Consider the following 15987-nt stretch of genomic DNA (forward strand, 5'->3'; position numbering starts at 1 on the left):
CGGAAAGTTTTCAGCCTCCTTGAGAAGGAAGAAGGAATCTCCCTTGGAGTGAAGGAGTCACTCGCCCTGCATTCGCAGGCACCAACTGCAGCAAGACTAGCTATATGGATCTCTTCTCATCCGGAGCTGCGTGGGTCCTGCATCACAGGTGGTGGTCTGGAGTAGTCCTCTTGGTCCTCTCTGCCAGCTGTCCAACTTTGGTGGAGGTAAGCCTTTACCTTCCCAAGCAGGACCGTACCCCCAAGCACTGCATCTCTTGTAGCTGGCAAGGCTTGTTTGCCCCTCCTTCAAGGGATCTTCAGGTGATGTGCAGCTTCCTTCTTTCCTTGTGGGTGGTTTGGGGGAAATTCCAGTGATTTACTCCTGCTTGCCTGGTCGCGGGGGGGTAAAGCTCCCCTTAACACATTCCACTTTCCCATGTGGGAGTCCTGTGTTCGCATTCCATTTTTTTAGTATATAGTGAGGGCTCCCCATTGGATCACTATTGGTTATTTACATTTGCGCTATTGTCTAACATTTTCATAGCCTATTACCGTTTACTAGTATATATAATTAGTGTATTACTTACCTCCTATTGGAGGGTTGCCCTTTTAGTATTTTGAGGTATTGTGGCCCAAAAATAAAGTACCTTTATTTTTGTACAACTGAGTGTTTACATTAATGTTTGTAAGTGCTGTGTGACTACAGTGGTACTGCATGAGCTTTGCATGTCTCCTAGATAACCCTTGGCTGCTCATCCACAGCTACCTCTAGAGGGCCTGGCTTCTAGACACTGCCTGCACTACACTAAAATTAGATACCTGGACCTGGTAGAAGGTGTAAGTACCTTAGGTACCCACCACACACCAGGCCAGCTTCCTACATCCTCTCTCCATCCCTCTTATTCTTCTCCTCCCTTGCATAGATTTCACTTCATATTCAGTGTCTGGTTGTTTGATTTGTTCTTTATTTTATTAAAGGAAACAAACAATCAATCCATGTAAGTGTGAAAAAAAAAATTTAAATGAAATCCAAACCAGTTTTTGAACACATTTAAGAACCACCAATACATTAAAAATGAAGAAAAAACGAAAATAAACCTACCCAAAATATTATTGCAGAGTGGGCTTGTGGTGAGTGTTCGCACCCAGAACGTTCTGTACATGGCAAAATATAATTTTTTGTTTGCTCTGTGTGGGAAGACCAGGCGCTGCGTCCAGTGCTGCTTTCCACGAACGGTGCTACTACCAGAGCTTGCTTCACGCAGAAAAGGTTCTGATGCCATAGGGAGTGGAAACCGGTTTGGAACGAAGGCCAAACTCAAGTCCAGTGTTGCTGCGCATGACCAAGTTGTGTGCATATCCGGTTAGTGTAATTGGTAGACCCCTAACCATATCATGTGTGATTGGTGGGAACACAAAATGTCATGCTGAGCAGTGCCTTGTGCGCTACAGTTATTGGGCATTTGACATTGTCAAAGGCCCTTTCCTGACTCCAATGAAGTAGAGCATGTTCCGCAGCATGCTCTGTAGCCCAGGGGTGTGGGTGTTGTGTATGTCTACTGGCATACCAAGAACCTGCTGCTCACTTCCAGAGCCCATGCATAAAGACTGTGTTGTCAAGGGGAGTGAGTTAAAGTTACCTAAACAGAAACTCATCCAGATTGTATTTTGCACATTCTGTCCACAGTATGTGGGTTAAGTTTGAAGATGTCCGTGTAAACTTTGAAAGACAGAGTGAATATCAGGCTGTATGGACCAGTGTAAGCCTGAAGAGTCAGCATTTGCAAAATCTGAGGAATGCAGATAGGGTGCTTGTTCTTCCTCTGCTCCTTCCTCCGTTTCCGTAGACACCATAGACAATGAAAGCTACCACTGGGGCGTCTACCTCGACTACAACAGTGACCACACTATCTACAGTCACATCTTCCTTGATGACGACCTTCTCATTGACGTCTCAAGCTCCAATACTGTCGACACTAAAGATAATTCCTGCCTCCGCCACAGTCCTGTTGATGACGAATCAGCCCCAATGGCTTTCACTGAGAACCTCCATCAAGGACCTCTGCGACGACCTCATCAGCGAGAGTAAAATATAAAGAAAATCTGCAAAGACAAGAGAAATGGAGATGTCTCAGTGAGGATGATGACGATGGTCTCTTTGGCATTGCACATAGACCATCGGAGCTGCACGTCAAATACCAACATGATGATGACGGAAAATATTATGACCAAGGCTATTATCCTCCTCAAGAACAATGTTACCTGCAGTATCAAGATGAAATGGTATCACTCTCTAGATCGCTAGTATCTGACCTACAATTTATGACGGCAGACTACTGAAAGCACTTCCCACCGACGTCACCTTTGCCTAGGCAGACTCCTCCAACTTCAAAGACTCTGCCTTGTTCGGGCTGGACTGTTCCCATGGGGAACAGGGTCAAGGCTGATTTGCATATGGCTGGGTCCAAACTGGAATGGCATGGGCAGCAAAAAAACGATGTTCGGGCTGGACTGTTCCCATGGGGAACATGGTCAAGACTGATTTGCATATGGCTGGGTCCAAACTGGAATGGCATGGGCAGCAAAAAAACGATGGATTTAGGCCCAGATCACTGTACTGGGGATGAATGTTTGACAATGTTCAGCATTCCGTCCATCACTTGTTGTTTTTGCTCTGCCTTTGCAGGTGTCAACCCCTCAAGCACCACAACCATTTCCTCCACCTTCATCTTCTAGGCATACTCCGGAAACCCCTTCCCTTCAAGATTCCTTGTCTTCAGATGATAAAGGAAAGTAGGGTAAGCAACGGGACGCTCATAATGAGTGGAATGACTGCCTTCTGCTAACACCATCATCTTCAACACCGACTCCTGCGGATTCATCTCCCAGGGATATAGAAGGCTTCCATAATCTTCTGGAGAGCAGCAAGGAGATTCACACTCCCCCTGCCTACAAAACAAACAGACTGTTTTTTCTACTCTTGAAAGGAACTCTTCCGAAAGAGTATCAGGGGCATATTAATTTTTGATTACGTCTGGGATTAGTGCATCAAAACGGTGAAAAATCCGACCACAGTAGCTCTTGTATTACCACGCCTGGATAAAATATAAAAAGCCCCAGAAGATTCTCCTCCATGTCTCACTGGGCATCCCTAACCAGATTCATTGATCCCACCAGCGGCCCAGCATCACTCTAAAAACACTTCAGCACCTGTATCAGCATCTCCAGACAGAGTAGATGTCTTGATATCATCGGAAAACGTTTTTCCTCAATGTCAGCACTGGCAGTTAAAGCGGCAAACTCTTTGGCTGTTCTTGGGAGATACGATCACCAGATGTGGTTGAATATTGCCCCATTCATCATAAACTTCTCAATGAAGTAAAGGTTGAAGCAAAAAAGATATTGTAGGCAGGAAAGCACACTTCATCCAAGATCATTGATTGCGCCACGGACATTGCCAATAGTGGTTTTCAGCAATTAGCAGGAGCGACAGTTCTAAGGAGACATGGCTGGCTCAAGGCGCTTTAGGATGGCAAAGCTCTCTTCGGCAAACATGTTGACGGCTGTAGCAGGCTGGCCTGGTGTGTGGTGGACACCTATGGTATTGGCATCTTTTACCAGGTCCAGGCAAACATTATTAGTTAGTATTAGTGTCTAGGAAGCTAGGGCTCTCTAGTGGTAGCTGTGGTGAGCAGCCATGGCTTAGCTAGGAGGAGTGTGAAGCACTTGCAATACCACAGTAGTCACACAGTAGCTTATCACACATAAAAGGAACCACACCGTGCTACAAAAATAAAGGTACTTCATTATAGAACACTGAACTAGAGTACTATTGGCAATACCCCCTTTCTGGAGGTAAGTACACACAAACTATGCACAGGTAAGTACTAGAAATTAGCATTAAAATATTAGAAATAGCAAGGGCCCTATGGTGGGGAGGGGGCAAACCATATTCAAAAATATTGGAATGCAAGATTGGGTCCCCTATCAGAGGATATGTATTAGGTAGCCACGGACTGGTAGAGTACGGAACACCAAGAGGTGAGTATGCAACCAGGCGAGCATAGGTAAGTTACCTGGCAGTCCCGTAAGCTAACATGGGGACTGGGAATTAGAATAGTGCAAGATCAGGACCAGGTCGATGGAACCCAATGGTGGATTCTGGATGAAGAGGACCTGTAAAAGAAGGGGACGGAGTCCAGTCCACACAGGAGTGTACAGGTTGGGCAGGAGGCAATGACCACCCTTCTGTGGGTGAAGATCCATGTCGACGGTGGTGGATGAAGTCCAGCTATGGAGTCCAGGAGCTGCAGAGTAGCCCCTGGAGTCTCCTAGGAGCTGTCCCTCAACGGTTGCCAGATTGCAGACATGTCGGTGGTCAGGAGGACCACCAACAAGCAACTGCAACTGGAGCTGTTGGAGATTTGCAGAGCTGAAGAGGACCAGCAAGGTCCTGGGGGACTCAACCCTTGGAGGGGAGTCTGGGCTGACCGTAAGAAGACAGGCGAGCCAGCAGAAGCATTCAGAGCCCCCACGAGCAACCCACTGGCAGCTGGCACAGTAAGTCACAGTGAGGCCCAGGCAGCACACCTGAAGAGCAGTCCCACATTGCTGGAGTAGCAGAGAGAAGACTGTCCTTGCAAAGGTAGAGTGCTGGGGGTTTGGGCTATTTGGAGCCTGAAGATTCCTCGGAGCAGATGTCAACAAGCCTTGGTTGCTGCTGCAGTCACAGTGCACAGGAATACTGTCCTGGAAGAAGAGAGAAGGGCTCACCGTCTTCCAAGATGGACAGAAGGCAGACATGACCCAGAGGACCCACCTATGGAGAATCTTCGCAACTCCACAGGACAGCAGATCTCAGCAGCCGGACTTTGTTGCCTTAGGTGCCTGCGGGTACAGGGGAGTGACTACTTCACTCCACGGGAGATTCCTTCTTGCTTCTTTGGTGCAACTGAAGTCTTGCTGACCCCAGAGGATGCACAGCTATGGAAATGTTGCAAGTTGCTTACAGGAGCCGCAGAAACAATGTTGCAAGGCGAGGTCATCTCAGTGTTGCAGTTTTATTCGGGGCGGGTGGAGTCGAGCAGCAGTTCCGGTGGCAGGAGCAGAAGAGATCGTTGGAGAGTAGTCCAGGTGGAGTCTTGCATGCCGAAACTGGGGACCCACCTGCAAAGGAGTTCCTAAGTAGCCCAGAGAGGGGCTTGGTTACTCTGCAATGTGGCCACCTATCAGAAGGGGGTCACTGACGTCATCTGTTTAACCTGACCAGTCAAATCCTTGCAGGGGCCTCTTCCCATCGTGATTTCAAGATAACAGAATCAAGTGGCCGCCTGGAGGAGCTCTGGGTACCACCCCTGGGGTGGTGATGGACAAGGGAGTGGTCACTCCCCTTTCCTTTGTGTAGTTTCGCGCCAGAGCAGGGACTGGGTGTCCCTGAACTCGTGCAAACTGGATCATACTCATTCCCGACTCTGACCTGTAGCCGGAATGACATAGATTCTGGCTTCGACAGGGATCCCCTTCCCCAGGTTTGATCCAGACCCTTATGCCTATGTGTACGCTGATAGTATGGAAGGGTCGCTGGACCCTCTAGAATACCAGCATAAAGATCCTTATATAGACTGGACTCAGTAATTGGGTGAAGCCAGTGGTCTAGAAACCTTCCCTGACTACATTGCGTGCTTTATCCTCCCCTACAGTGGCTACAGAGAAGAGCCTCATACTCTATGGTGGTGCAAAGAGCAGCTGAGGTCCTGGGCCTCGAGCTGCCTTCATGACAGTCAGGACTAAGCTCCTGACTGAGGTTTTTCAGCCCAGGGCTTCCACATCTGAACCCCTTTTGCCATTCAATGAATCCCTCACTGATGTCCTGCTGGGAATGTGGTCTGAACCCAGCATACGGGCTCCTGTCAATAGGGAAATCGCCCGCCTAAATCGACCCTAAATCCCTGACCCAACTACCTATGCCTGAGAGTCTAGTCATCCAGCTATCTTCCTCTTATGGCTTACTCCCCTCCGCACCCTGGGGCAGGGAATCAAAAAGACTAGATCAACTTGGGAAGAAAATGTTCTCTTCCTCCAGTCCAGCTCTGTGCTCCATGAACACCACATGCCTTTTGGGCTGCTACTCCCATACTTTATGGGATGCAGTCACGCAGGTGCTGCCACAAGTCCAGGGAGAGACCCTCCATTCTCTTCCAAGCTGGTGCTGACGAGAGGGATGCAGCCAAGTTCACGATTCGTTGTGTGCTGGACACAACCGACTCACTGGGCAGATCTGAGGCATCTGGTGTCCAGCGCAGTCCGTGCTCCACATAAACCTTTGAGAGCGCAGAGCGATCAGGCTTGTATTGAAAGTATTCCTTCCCTCTCTTAAAGGGGAAAGTGGTGCAGTGTTCTCGGACAACACCACTGCCATGTGGTACTGCAACAAGCAAGGACGGGTGGGGTTGTGGACCCTTTGTCAAGAGGTCCTGTGTCACTGGATGTGGCTGGAACACCAGGACATAACCCTGGTGGTTCAACGTCAGACGGGCTCTCTGAATGCCAGAGCAGACGAGCTCAGCCATCAGTGCACGGTCAGTCACGAATGTCATTTCCATCCAGAGGTGGCACAAGGTCTCTTTCAGCACTGGGGAGAGCCTTGGGTATATCTGTCCGCCTTCTCAGAGAATGCGCAATGTCAGCTGTTTTCTGCGTTTTAGTTTCCAAGGTGGCACTCCCTCGGCAGTGCTTTTCGTCTTGAGTGGAACTCAGGCCTCCTGTATGCCTTTACGCCAATACCACTTCTTCCCAGAGTTCTCAAGAAGATCAAGAACTGGGCCCAAGTAATTCTTGTGCCTCTGGACTGGGCACAGGGAGTATGGTATCCAGAGCTTCTGAGCATGGCCATCAATCCTCCACTCAGACTGCCTCTCCGGGACAATCTTCTGTTGCAGCAGAAGGGAAGGGCTCTAAACTTGAACCTGTTCAGTTTCTGCCGTCTTGTCTGAAGATTGAGCGGCGGCAGTTGGTAGCTTTCGACCTTCTGCCCAAAGTCTGTGATGTTACCTTGGCAGCCATGCGTCCCTCCACCACAACGGTATACGGTTGTTGTTGGCATACATTTGTCGCATAGTCTACCAAAAAAAGGGTTGATCCTCTTTTTGCACCTCTGCCTGAGGTTCTTTTCTTTATACTCTCTGACCAGCATGGCTCTGCTTTGGCCACCTTTGAATGTTATCAGTCTGCCATCTCTACTTTCCTCAGACTACCAGACCAACCATCCTTGTTTAAATCTCCCATTGTTGCGGGATTCCTCAAAGGTCTTACGCACATGTTTTCACCTACCCCCTTCATATTGCCCCAATGGGATCTGAGCCTGATACTGACTTTTCTCATGTGTGCTCCTTTTGAGCCTCTTCATAATTATCCTATTCTGCTCCTCACCTCAAAACATCCTTCCTTGTGGCCATCATCTCTGTAGGAAGCTGGTCTGGGGTGTTGTGCGCACCTATGGTGTTATCACCTTATACAAGCTCCAGGTATCCCCTATTAGTGAGGTGTAGACAGTGTCTAGGAAGCCTGGGCTGTCTAGCGGTAGTTGTCGATGAGTAGCCAAAAATGATCTAGGAGATATGCAAAGCGTATGCAATACCAGTATAGTCGCACAGCACTTACACATAAGAAATCACACAGTGTTACAAAAATACTTTATTATGGTAAAACAAATACTAAAATACTGTATAGGTAATACTCTACTAGCAGGTGTGAAAACACACTATTATAAACACATTAGAAGTCAGGGATGGGAAGAGAAATCAACAGAAAACCGTGAAATAACAATAAATAATGGAGACCCTAGGGGGAGACCAAACCACATACTAAGTAAGTGGAATGCGAAAGTCCGTCCCCCACACAATGAGGTGGAATCTGTAGAGGGGAGCTAGAGGAATTAGGAACCCTCAAAAAGTAAGTACCAGGGTGCCCCCCCAGTGACCAGGAGAGAAGAGGTAAGTACCTGTTTTTCCCCCAAACCCACAGGTAAACTTTATAAAAGGACTGTGCAAGACCCAAGCAAGACTGGAAGAAACAGAAGATGGATCTTGACAGAAGAGAACCTACAAATGAAGGGGACCACGTCCAGTTCCGGTCGGGGTGTCCGGGTGGGGCAGGAGCTGCTACCCACCCTTCAAGAGCTGCAGGACCAGGTCGATTGTGAAGAGACCTGGAGTCAGCAATGCAGCACAGGAGCAGGAGAAGAGCTCCAGGAGTGATGCATTCGATGTCCCACATCGGAAGAATGGTTGCAGTATGTCAGTGGTGTGAAAAAACATCAAGCAGCCTTGGCAAAGACAAGAGTTGCCAAGCTGCTGGGGACCAGGAAGGTCAGAGGGGAATCAACCCAAAGAGGGGAGTCCCAGGAGACCCGCAGCTATGAGAAGAGTAGGAAGTCGAGAATGTAGCCCCCCACAGGCAGCAGGCACAGGAGTTTTAGTGAGACCTACTCAGCACGCCTGGAGGGGATTCCCTCGTCACTGGAGCAGCAGGCAAGAGACTGTGCTTTGCAGGGAAGAGTGCTGGCGGGCGGGGCTACACAGCCTGAAGATCTCTTGGAAAAAGCTTACAAGCCTTGGTAGCTGCAATAGTCTGGGTGCACAGGGGTACTGTCCTGCAAGGAGAGGCAAGGACTTGCCGTCCCCCAAGTTGGTAAAGGGGGCCACTCCAGACCATCACCTGTTTTGCAGGATCCACGCAGTTTTGCAGGATAGAAGATCCACGCAGCCGGTCGATGATGCAGTTTGTGCCTGCGGATGCAGAGGAGTGACTCCTTCACTCCAAGGGAGATTCCTTTTTGCTTCTTGTGCAGGCTGAAGACGGATGCCCAGCCAGGGAAATGTTGCAGTTGCTGGAAGGAGCCGGAGAAACAAGTTAGTGACCTGTGTCCAGTACACAGGTTTAATGCCTTTCCAACATTTACGAAGTCCAGGAAAATGGAGCTGGAGTTCGTAGCGGCACCTCTGCACATGGTGGGGTGCCCTCACACACAGGTACTTGCACCCTGCCCTCTGGGCTAGGAGGGCCTGCCATTGAGGTGACTTACAAAGACCTGGTGCAGTGACCAGTAGTGAAAGGGTGCATGCTCCTTTTCACGCTGGTCTCAATGGCAGGCCTGCAGACCCATTTTGCATGGGCTCCCATGGGTGGCATAATACATGCTTCAGCCTAAGGGGAACCCCTGGTGCCCTATGCCCTAGGTGCTTGGTACCATATATTAGAGACTTACATGGGGGCACCATTATTCCAATTGTGGGGTGTACAAAGGCAGGAACAACCAAATTTAGAGGGAGAGAGCACAGTCACTGGTATTCTGGTTAGCAGGATCCCAGTGAACACAGTCAAAACACACTGCCAGCAGGCAGAAAGTGAGGGTAACCATGCCAAAAAGAGGGTACTTTCCTACAGCCTCTGCACAGAGAGCGAGTCAGCTGCAAGCTCTTTCTACGAAACTAGCCTTCATCTCTGTCCATGCTGACAAAGTGGAGCTTCATACTAGTGCCTCTTTTCTCCCTAAAGTGGTCTTTCCCTTTCATGTAGGCCAGTCCATCACCATGCCTACTATTTACACCCCCCCATATTCTTCTTGTGAGGAAGAGATTTTCCACCATCTGGATCCAAAAAGAGTGTGGCGTTCTATCTTAATCATACCAAAGACTTCTGGGTGGATGATCATCTCTTTGTGACTTATAGGAGTGTGAAGAAAGGACAGGCAGTGCAGAAGAGAACCATCTCTGGATGGGTTGTTCTCTGCATCAATATTTGCTATGCTTTGGCTAAGAAGCCACCCCCTGAGGGTCTGGGTGCTTACTCAACCAGGGCAACAGCTATACCACTGTGTTAGCACACAGAGTTCCAGTCCTGGACATCTGCCAGGCAACAATATGGGCGTCCCTGCACACGTTCACTAAACACTGCTGCCTGGACAGTCCGGTCCACAGGGAAGGCTATTTTGGCCGTTCGGTCCTGCAGGACTTCCTAGTATGATCTTAGTATGCAGAACCTCCTCAGGAGATGGTAATGCTTGGGTATCTATCTCATCGTAAGCAATCTACTACTAGAAGTCGCTGTCAGATGTACAAGCTACTTTCTGTAGAGAGTCTAGTTGCAGATTCCTTACCACCGCACTCATCCTCCCCGTTCTGCAAACTGATTTCTAGGGACAGGTACTACTTTTCAGTACCTTACTTCTGGCACACCAGTCTCGGCATTCTTCAAGGCTCCACTCTTCTGGCGTGGAAAGTCGTGAAAAGAAACTGACATCAGTGCACCGGTGTGGCACCTGTATACGACTGTGACGACGATGGACGCAGAGTCGACCAACGACACCTAACTGCATGCATGCAAGGGTATTGCTTGAAGCAAAATCCCTGGATCCAGTCTGATGCCTGGGGAAAAATATGCAAATAGAATGTCTCTACCAGATAATTTGTTACCAAAGGGGAAGTAACCTGTTCTTTTTGACATGCCTATATCTTTGGTTGCGTTTGATGAATCCTCATAACATTTTTCTGAAAGAGTTTCAAGTTGAGTGGCGTTGTACATTGAAAGTTTCAGGACGATCCGTCAAGCGAGAGAGAGAGAGAGAAAAAAAAGAAACAAGAACAAAAACACATTTCCTGCGTTTATTCCAATAGACCGTTTAGACATGCCTGCAGCCCGAACTGTGTAAATCCGTTCAGTAGTTTAAGAGAAATTAAAGGAAATACAAATGTTTAAATATAGGGTCGTGACCACTTCACAAATACTCTTGCGCAGATATCTGATTGTTTGCCAACACTTCAAACAAAAAATTGTAGGCAGCCATTCTGAGACTCAGCTTCAGCCGTCTCAAAAACAAATGTAAAACAAAAAAAGAAAAGGGGGTAGGGTACTTTTATCCTAAGCCCTTAACGTGGGCACCCATAAACATGAGGCCTGGCCCAGGGGTATGGGGCTGGAATCTGTCTAGGCGGGGGGGGGGGCACATGTCCTCCCCCACCCTGTCCTTTATTACAATATTTATTTGGCCCTGGGGAGCTGGTGGTCCCCTGGGCATGCAGTTGAGGTGGGTGCCTACACGGGGTTAGCCGCAGGCCAAGCTCTGAGGCCCCTGTCACGTATGGCCGAAGGTTGGATTAACGTAAGCTAATTAAATATTACCTAATGCAAAAACAAAAAACCTATACATTCAGAGAAAACTAGAGGTTACAGAGATATTATATTTAGGTTCAAATTTTACATGCACAAAAACATACAAATTCAACATTTATAGTTTCTTGAGATAAATATAACTGTAACTCGTGCCCTTATGTAACTTTAACTCGCACCCTCCCCATGCACTGCTACTTACCCACATATTACATCAGTAATGATATCTTGTATGACATCATACATATTATAACTGCAACATTTGGAATAAAATTAGTGATGACAAAGCTGTGCATGGTGGGGGTGCGAGTTATAGTTACCATTGGACACAAATTATAATTTCTTAAGACAAGTATAACTGTTCATTTTCAATGGTTTTGTGCGTGTAAAATTTGAACATAATGATAAAGTCCCTGTAACCTTTGGTTTTATCTGGGGTCCCACATATGGGCAATTCATTGCTTTCAATGATAATTGTAATTCCCTTGGAGGAGAACTAGATTGTAGGTAAAGAGCTATTTCTTCTAAGTGGTGCAGCCATTTTGGAACGTTAAAACAGTGACACACTGCGCCACTACCGTTCCGAGGTATTCGACAAGTGCTACATTTACGTTTTAAGTTATGCTTTGTTACAAGCATATGCCTTTATTTTTTTTTATTCTTTTTTATTTTCTTTTATTTTGCAAATGCTTGCTGGGTTTGTGTATTTTAGAGTAGAATGATGAATAATTGAATAAATGAATAAGTCGATTTGTGAAAAGATGCACCAGTGCAAGATTGCAAGATAGAGTGCATATTTGATGATTTTTGCGAGCGTGTAAATAAACTGTTGACTGAACAGACACTTGCAATTATAAGCCAGCCTTATCGACATTGATGCTGCTTGTTTATTTGTTGCTTGAAAAAGTGTTCCAGGATCCCACACAAGTGTGGGTATATTCTAATGTTTATGAATTTATATATTTATGATGGAGAACCAATGGTATTGCATATACCTATTTCTTATTTTTGCAACAAAGAAATGTAAAAGTACCAGAGCTTACCTAAACAATAGAAGCTACTAGTTTCTGCAGAAGATTGATTTTGATTCCGTGACTGGAAAGACTTCTCTGTGCTTCTCTACTGATTTCATTGATTCTGAGGCTGATCGACATCATGAACAAGCACTGGCAGAACCATTTGGTTTGGCTTTGTCAAGCTGGTGTGATAGTTATGTTTTTGTTTCTTATTCATTGCATGTGTCTGAAAAGTAAAAAGAAGGAATACAGGAAAAATGCCCTCACTAAATGTAGTGGCTGTATGCTTTAATAAAGTCTTTAAATAAAAATGCAACTATTTTTAATAGAATAGCATGGTTCATTCATAGTAGACAGATACAGAAACCCTTTTAATTGTAATTTACACTACAGGAAAGTATTGCGTAGTAGACATCAAGTTGACATCTTGGAATAATGCTAGCCTTCTGGCTTTGTCAGGTAGGAGACTTGCTGACCTTTCCATCGTTGAAGCCTTCACCAGATTTTTTTTTAAATATAGTGGCTTTCGATTTTCCATCTACATTTATTTATACCTAAATTGCCTTTCTGATTCCATGGTAATTTTACACTGTTATTGTCAGCATTTGGTTAGAGCCATGCTACCTCAGCAAAGAGTTTTGCATGGCCCTAATGCAAAAGGTACAGCATATTGCCTTGAGTAAACCAAAGATCTTTGGAAATTTGGCTTTACTATCAAAGGTGGGCTTCCACTCTGTAAAGACTGTGCACATCCTCATGCCATTGAAACTGAGACATATATAAGGAATATTGTCTTTGCACACAAATTCAGTACATGTGTGTTATGCAGTAAACGTGTGAGAAGTAAATCTCACTCCAAACTGCACTGAACTTGAGTTGGTTCTTATTTCTACTGCTCATGTTAGATCAGTGTTCTGTTGCTTTTTTGTGTAAAATCCACACATGATCCTTTTAGCAAAACAGCAGATTAGATGTGTTAAGCATTCCTTTCTTCAACAACCCCCACGGAGACCAACTCTGGCTGTTTTGAAAAAATGAAAACCTCAAAACATTAAAAGTTTAGAACCACATTTAATGGCACTTTTTATCTTGCAACATCCGGACCATTTTACACCATCCTCAAAACTCTACAGTGGCTTTCAGTAAAATAAAGGTTGTATCTTAGAATTGCACTGCATGACCAGACTCGCCAAGAGGATGCATGACTCGCCAAGAGGTATACCAGACATAATAAAGAAGAAGCGAACAATACTGCTTCTACTGATGTATGACTCTTTGAGAGTAGGCAAGGATTTAAGGGAAGCAGTTGTGACAGCAACAACTCATTCACCCCTTGCCAGATGCGTTCCTGAAGAACCGAAGCAAGGCACGGAGCACCTGAAGGAGTTGATTTGCAGTGATAGAAAAGCCTGCATTCATGTTCCCTACTGAGTAAATATTCTCAATGGGTAGACAAACCATCACTGTTCTGGGATGTTGTGAGAGCCCACATGAAATATTGGAAGCTCTGAAACACGAGGCCACGTTAACCTCGAAAGTCCAATAGCTCCCTCTCTGCTGATCCTTTAATGCTTGCCTTAAAAAGAAGTATTATCTCAGAAGATAATATTAGTCTTGCAATTCACATTGAGTTGTAAAGATCTTCCTTAACTGAACATAAAAGAATGCAAAATCATGTACTAACATGGACCTGCCTGGGGACATCAAATCTTTTAACACCATGTTGCAAACCATTTCCTGACACAAGATCACAATCCACATAGTTTTATAGTAACTGCCCTCCTCATGCCCTGTTACATCACACACTCATCTTCTCAATTGTTTTACCCTTTTTCTTCATTTATTTACTCACTGTTTCTTGAGATACACCCTTTATAAGTACCTGGGAGATTCATGTGGAACTCTCCACCTGAGTATTTCCCTTGACCCATACTTAAAGAATATGGGCATCTGATGCACCTGTTTGAACTACTGCAGAAAGTACTTAGACATTCTTGAGTACATTGTTCTCTTTAGGACTCTGATTTAGAGGGCTGCTAATGTGTGTTAAGAAAAATTTAGTAAAAGTGAGAGTTCAGGAGAGACATTTGAGGAAAGGGTGCCAGCTATGATTCAAATAAAAGGTATAAATAGCAATGGAATGTTGGTTAATTTATTTCTCCTTGACTTTTCACTACACTTGCAGATACCAGCAGGTTTTATTGCTTCTTGCGTGGACATTTTACATACTTTTGACACTTTAATTAATATCACAACTTACATTTTACAGAAACGAGTAGTAAAGCGTTTTCTGGGACAATAACTGCTGAAGAAGCTGCCAAAACTTTGGCAGAGAAAAGACGCCTTGCAAGAGAGCAAAGAGAGCGTGATGAGCAAGAAAATATACGGAGAGCTGAGGAAGAAAGGTAAATTTCATTAATATTGTTTTTGTTCCATATTCACATTCAGGTGCTGAATTTACAGTAAAGAAAATGATTTAGATCAATTTTAATCACAAATAATGTAGGTGGAGGCATGCACCTCTCCTTTAAGCAGATTTTTAGTGAAAAAATGTTAATCTCCTTTTCCAGCCTCAATAATCCCCTGAATGATGTAACATACTAATGAATGGTGTTTGAACAGGTGCAGTGGCACACTGTGAAAAGAGGTTAAAAGACTAGGCTACTTGTCTTTGCAGAAATCTTTCTGCTGGATAAGTAGGCCACTGCATAATTCTTGTATGAACCCATCTCAGACATCAGGCTAGGTCCACAAATTGTTCTTAGTCATAGATCACACCACAGTACTTTGTGGATAGTTGCTTGCATTTGAAGACTTTCTTGAAGGTGTGCCTCAGCATTCCTTGGGGATTTGCCTTTGGCCCTTTACACCATAGCTTGATGCCTACTGTCTGGTCTTGGAAGAGGGCCAGGGGTATTGCCTTTTCTCCAGAGCATGTTAATCACTTGGCTGAATGGCATTTACACACCCCTGTTGAAGAAGACAATACACATTTTCCACAGCAGTCAGAATGGCTGTCTTCCCCCAGGCACAGTGGAACATTCAGCTGAGAAGTCTGTATTTGCTCTGCCTATTCCTCCTTGACCTCTTCTTTCCACGATCTAAAGAGATTACAGATCAGAAAATAGTTAATGAAATGACATTCAGAGAAGGTATTGTGTATCTTACAAGACTTTACAAAGAGAACAACAATCTTATGAGAAACCTTGAAAAGATTCCCACTGAGGTAATCTTTAGAAGAACATTGCCCTCCATAATGGTCCAGACAAGTACTTTAAATAGATGATATCCTTCTTGATTCTTCAGCTGAATCTTTGCCATCAAACACACTTAACACCATTGATTAAAAAAAAAAAAAACTGACATTAGATCTTACCTTGCAAGAACTTCGGAAACTCCGGCTTCTCCGATTTTACCTGTAAGTCATGTGCTTACCATCCTCAGTGGCGAAGAAGCACAATGTTCAAGCCCCACCCCCTTGAGTCCTCAGGTTTTGAGACCCTACTTCAAAAGCCTCAAGCAGGACCATTGGTGGCTTTAGTTCCGTGTTTATTGGAGTGAACTATGCATACTCTACTTGCTTCTGTTTTTTTTCTCAAAGATTTTGCAATTAATTCTTCTCAGTCAACTTCCAGGATCCCTGACGCCTACTGTGGAGTAGTCTAATGCAGTAGGTGTGCACCATGCTAGAATTACTGATGACAACTCTGTGCTTTGGGCCCTCAAACTTAGTTGGCTGTGATCCTACTGGAAGCACTCATGTCTTCCATGCTGGCTCTTCACTTCTCCTTCTGTGAAGCCCCCTACAGTCGTAAACAGCAGTC

At 45.5% G+C, this 15987-nt stretch overlaps 1 protein-coding gene across 17 annotated transcripts in view; it reads left to right on the forward strand.

Moving 5' to 3' along the window:
- The window catches only part of MAP7D3 (MAP7 domain containing 3), a 543746-nt gene that overhangs the window by 215669 nt on the left and 312090 nt on the right, over positions 1-15987 (forward strand). For all 17 annotated transcript variants that reach the window (XM_069212462.1, XM_069212464.1, XM_069212463.1 and 14 more), the window contains one exon: positions 14433-14568. In XM_069212462.1, coding sequence (XP_069068563.1) covers positions 14433-14568 — 136 coding nt within the window. The remainder of the gene's footprint in view (positions 1-14432; positions 14569-15987) is intronic.

Source organism: Pleurodeles waltl, chromosome 2_1, assembly GCF_031143425.1.
Source record: "Pleurodeles waltl isolate 20211129_DDA chromosome 2_1, aPleWal1.hap1.20221129, whole genome shotgun sequence".
Taxonomy (NCBI): Eukaryota; Metazoa; Chordata; class Amphibia; order Caudata; family Salamandridae; genus Pleurodeles; species Pleurodeles waltl.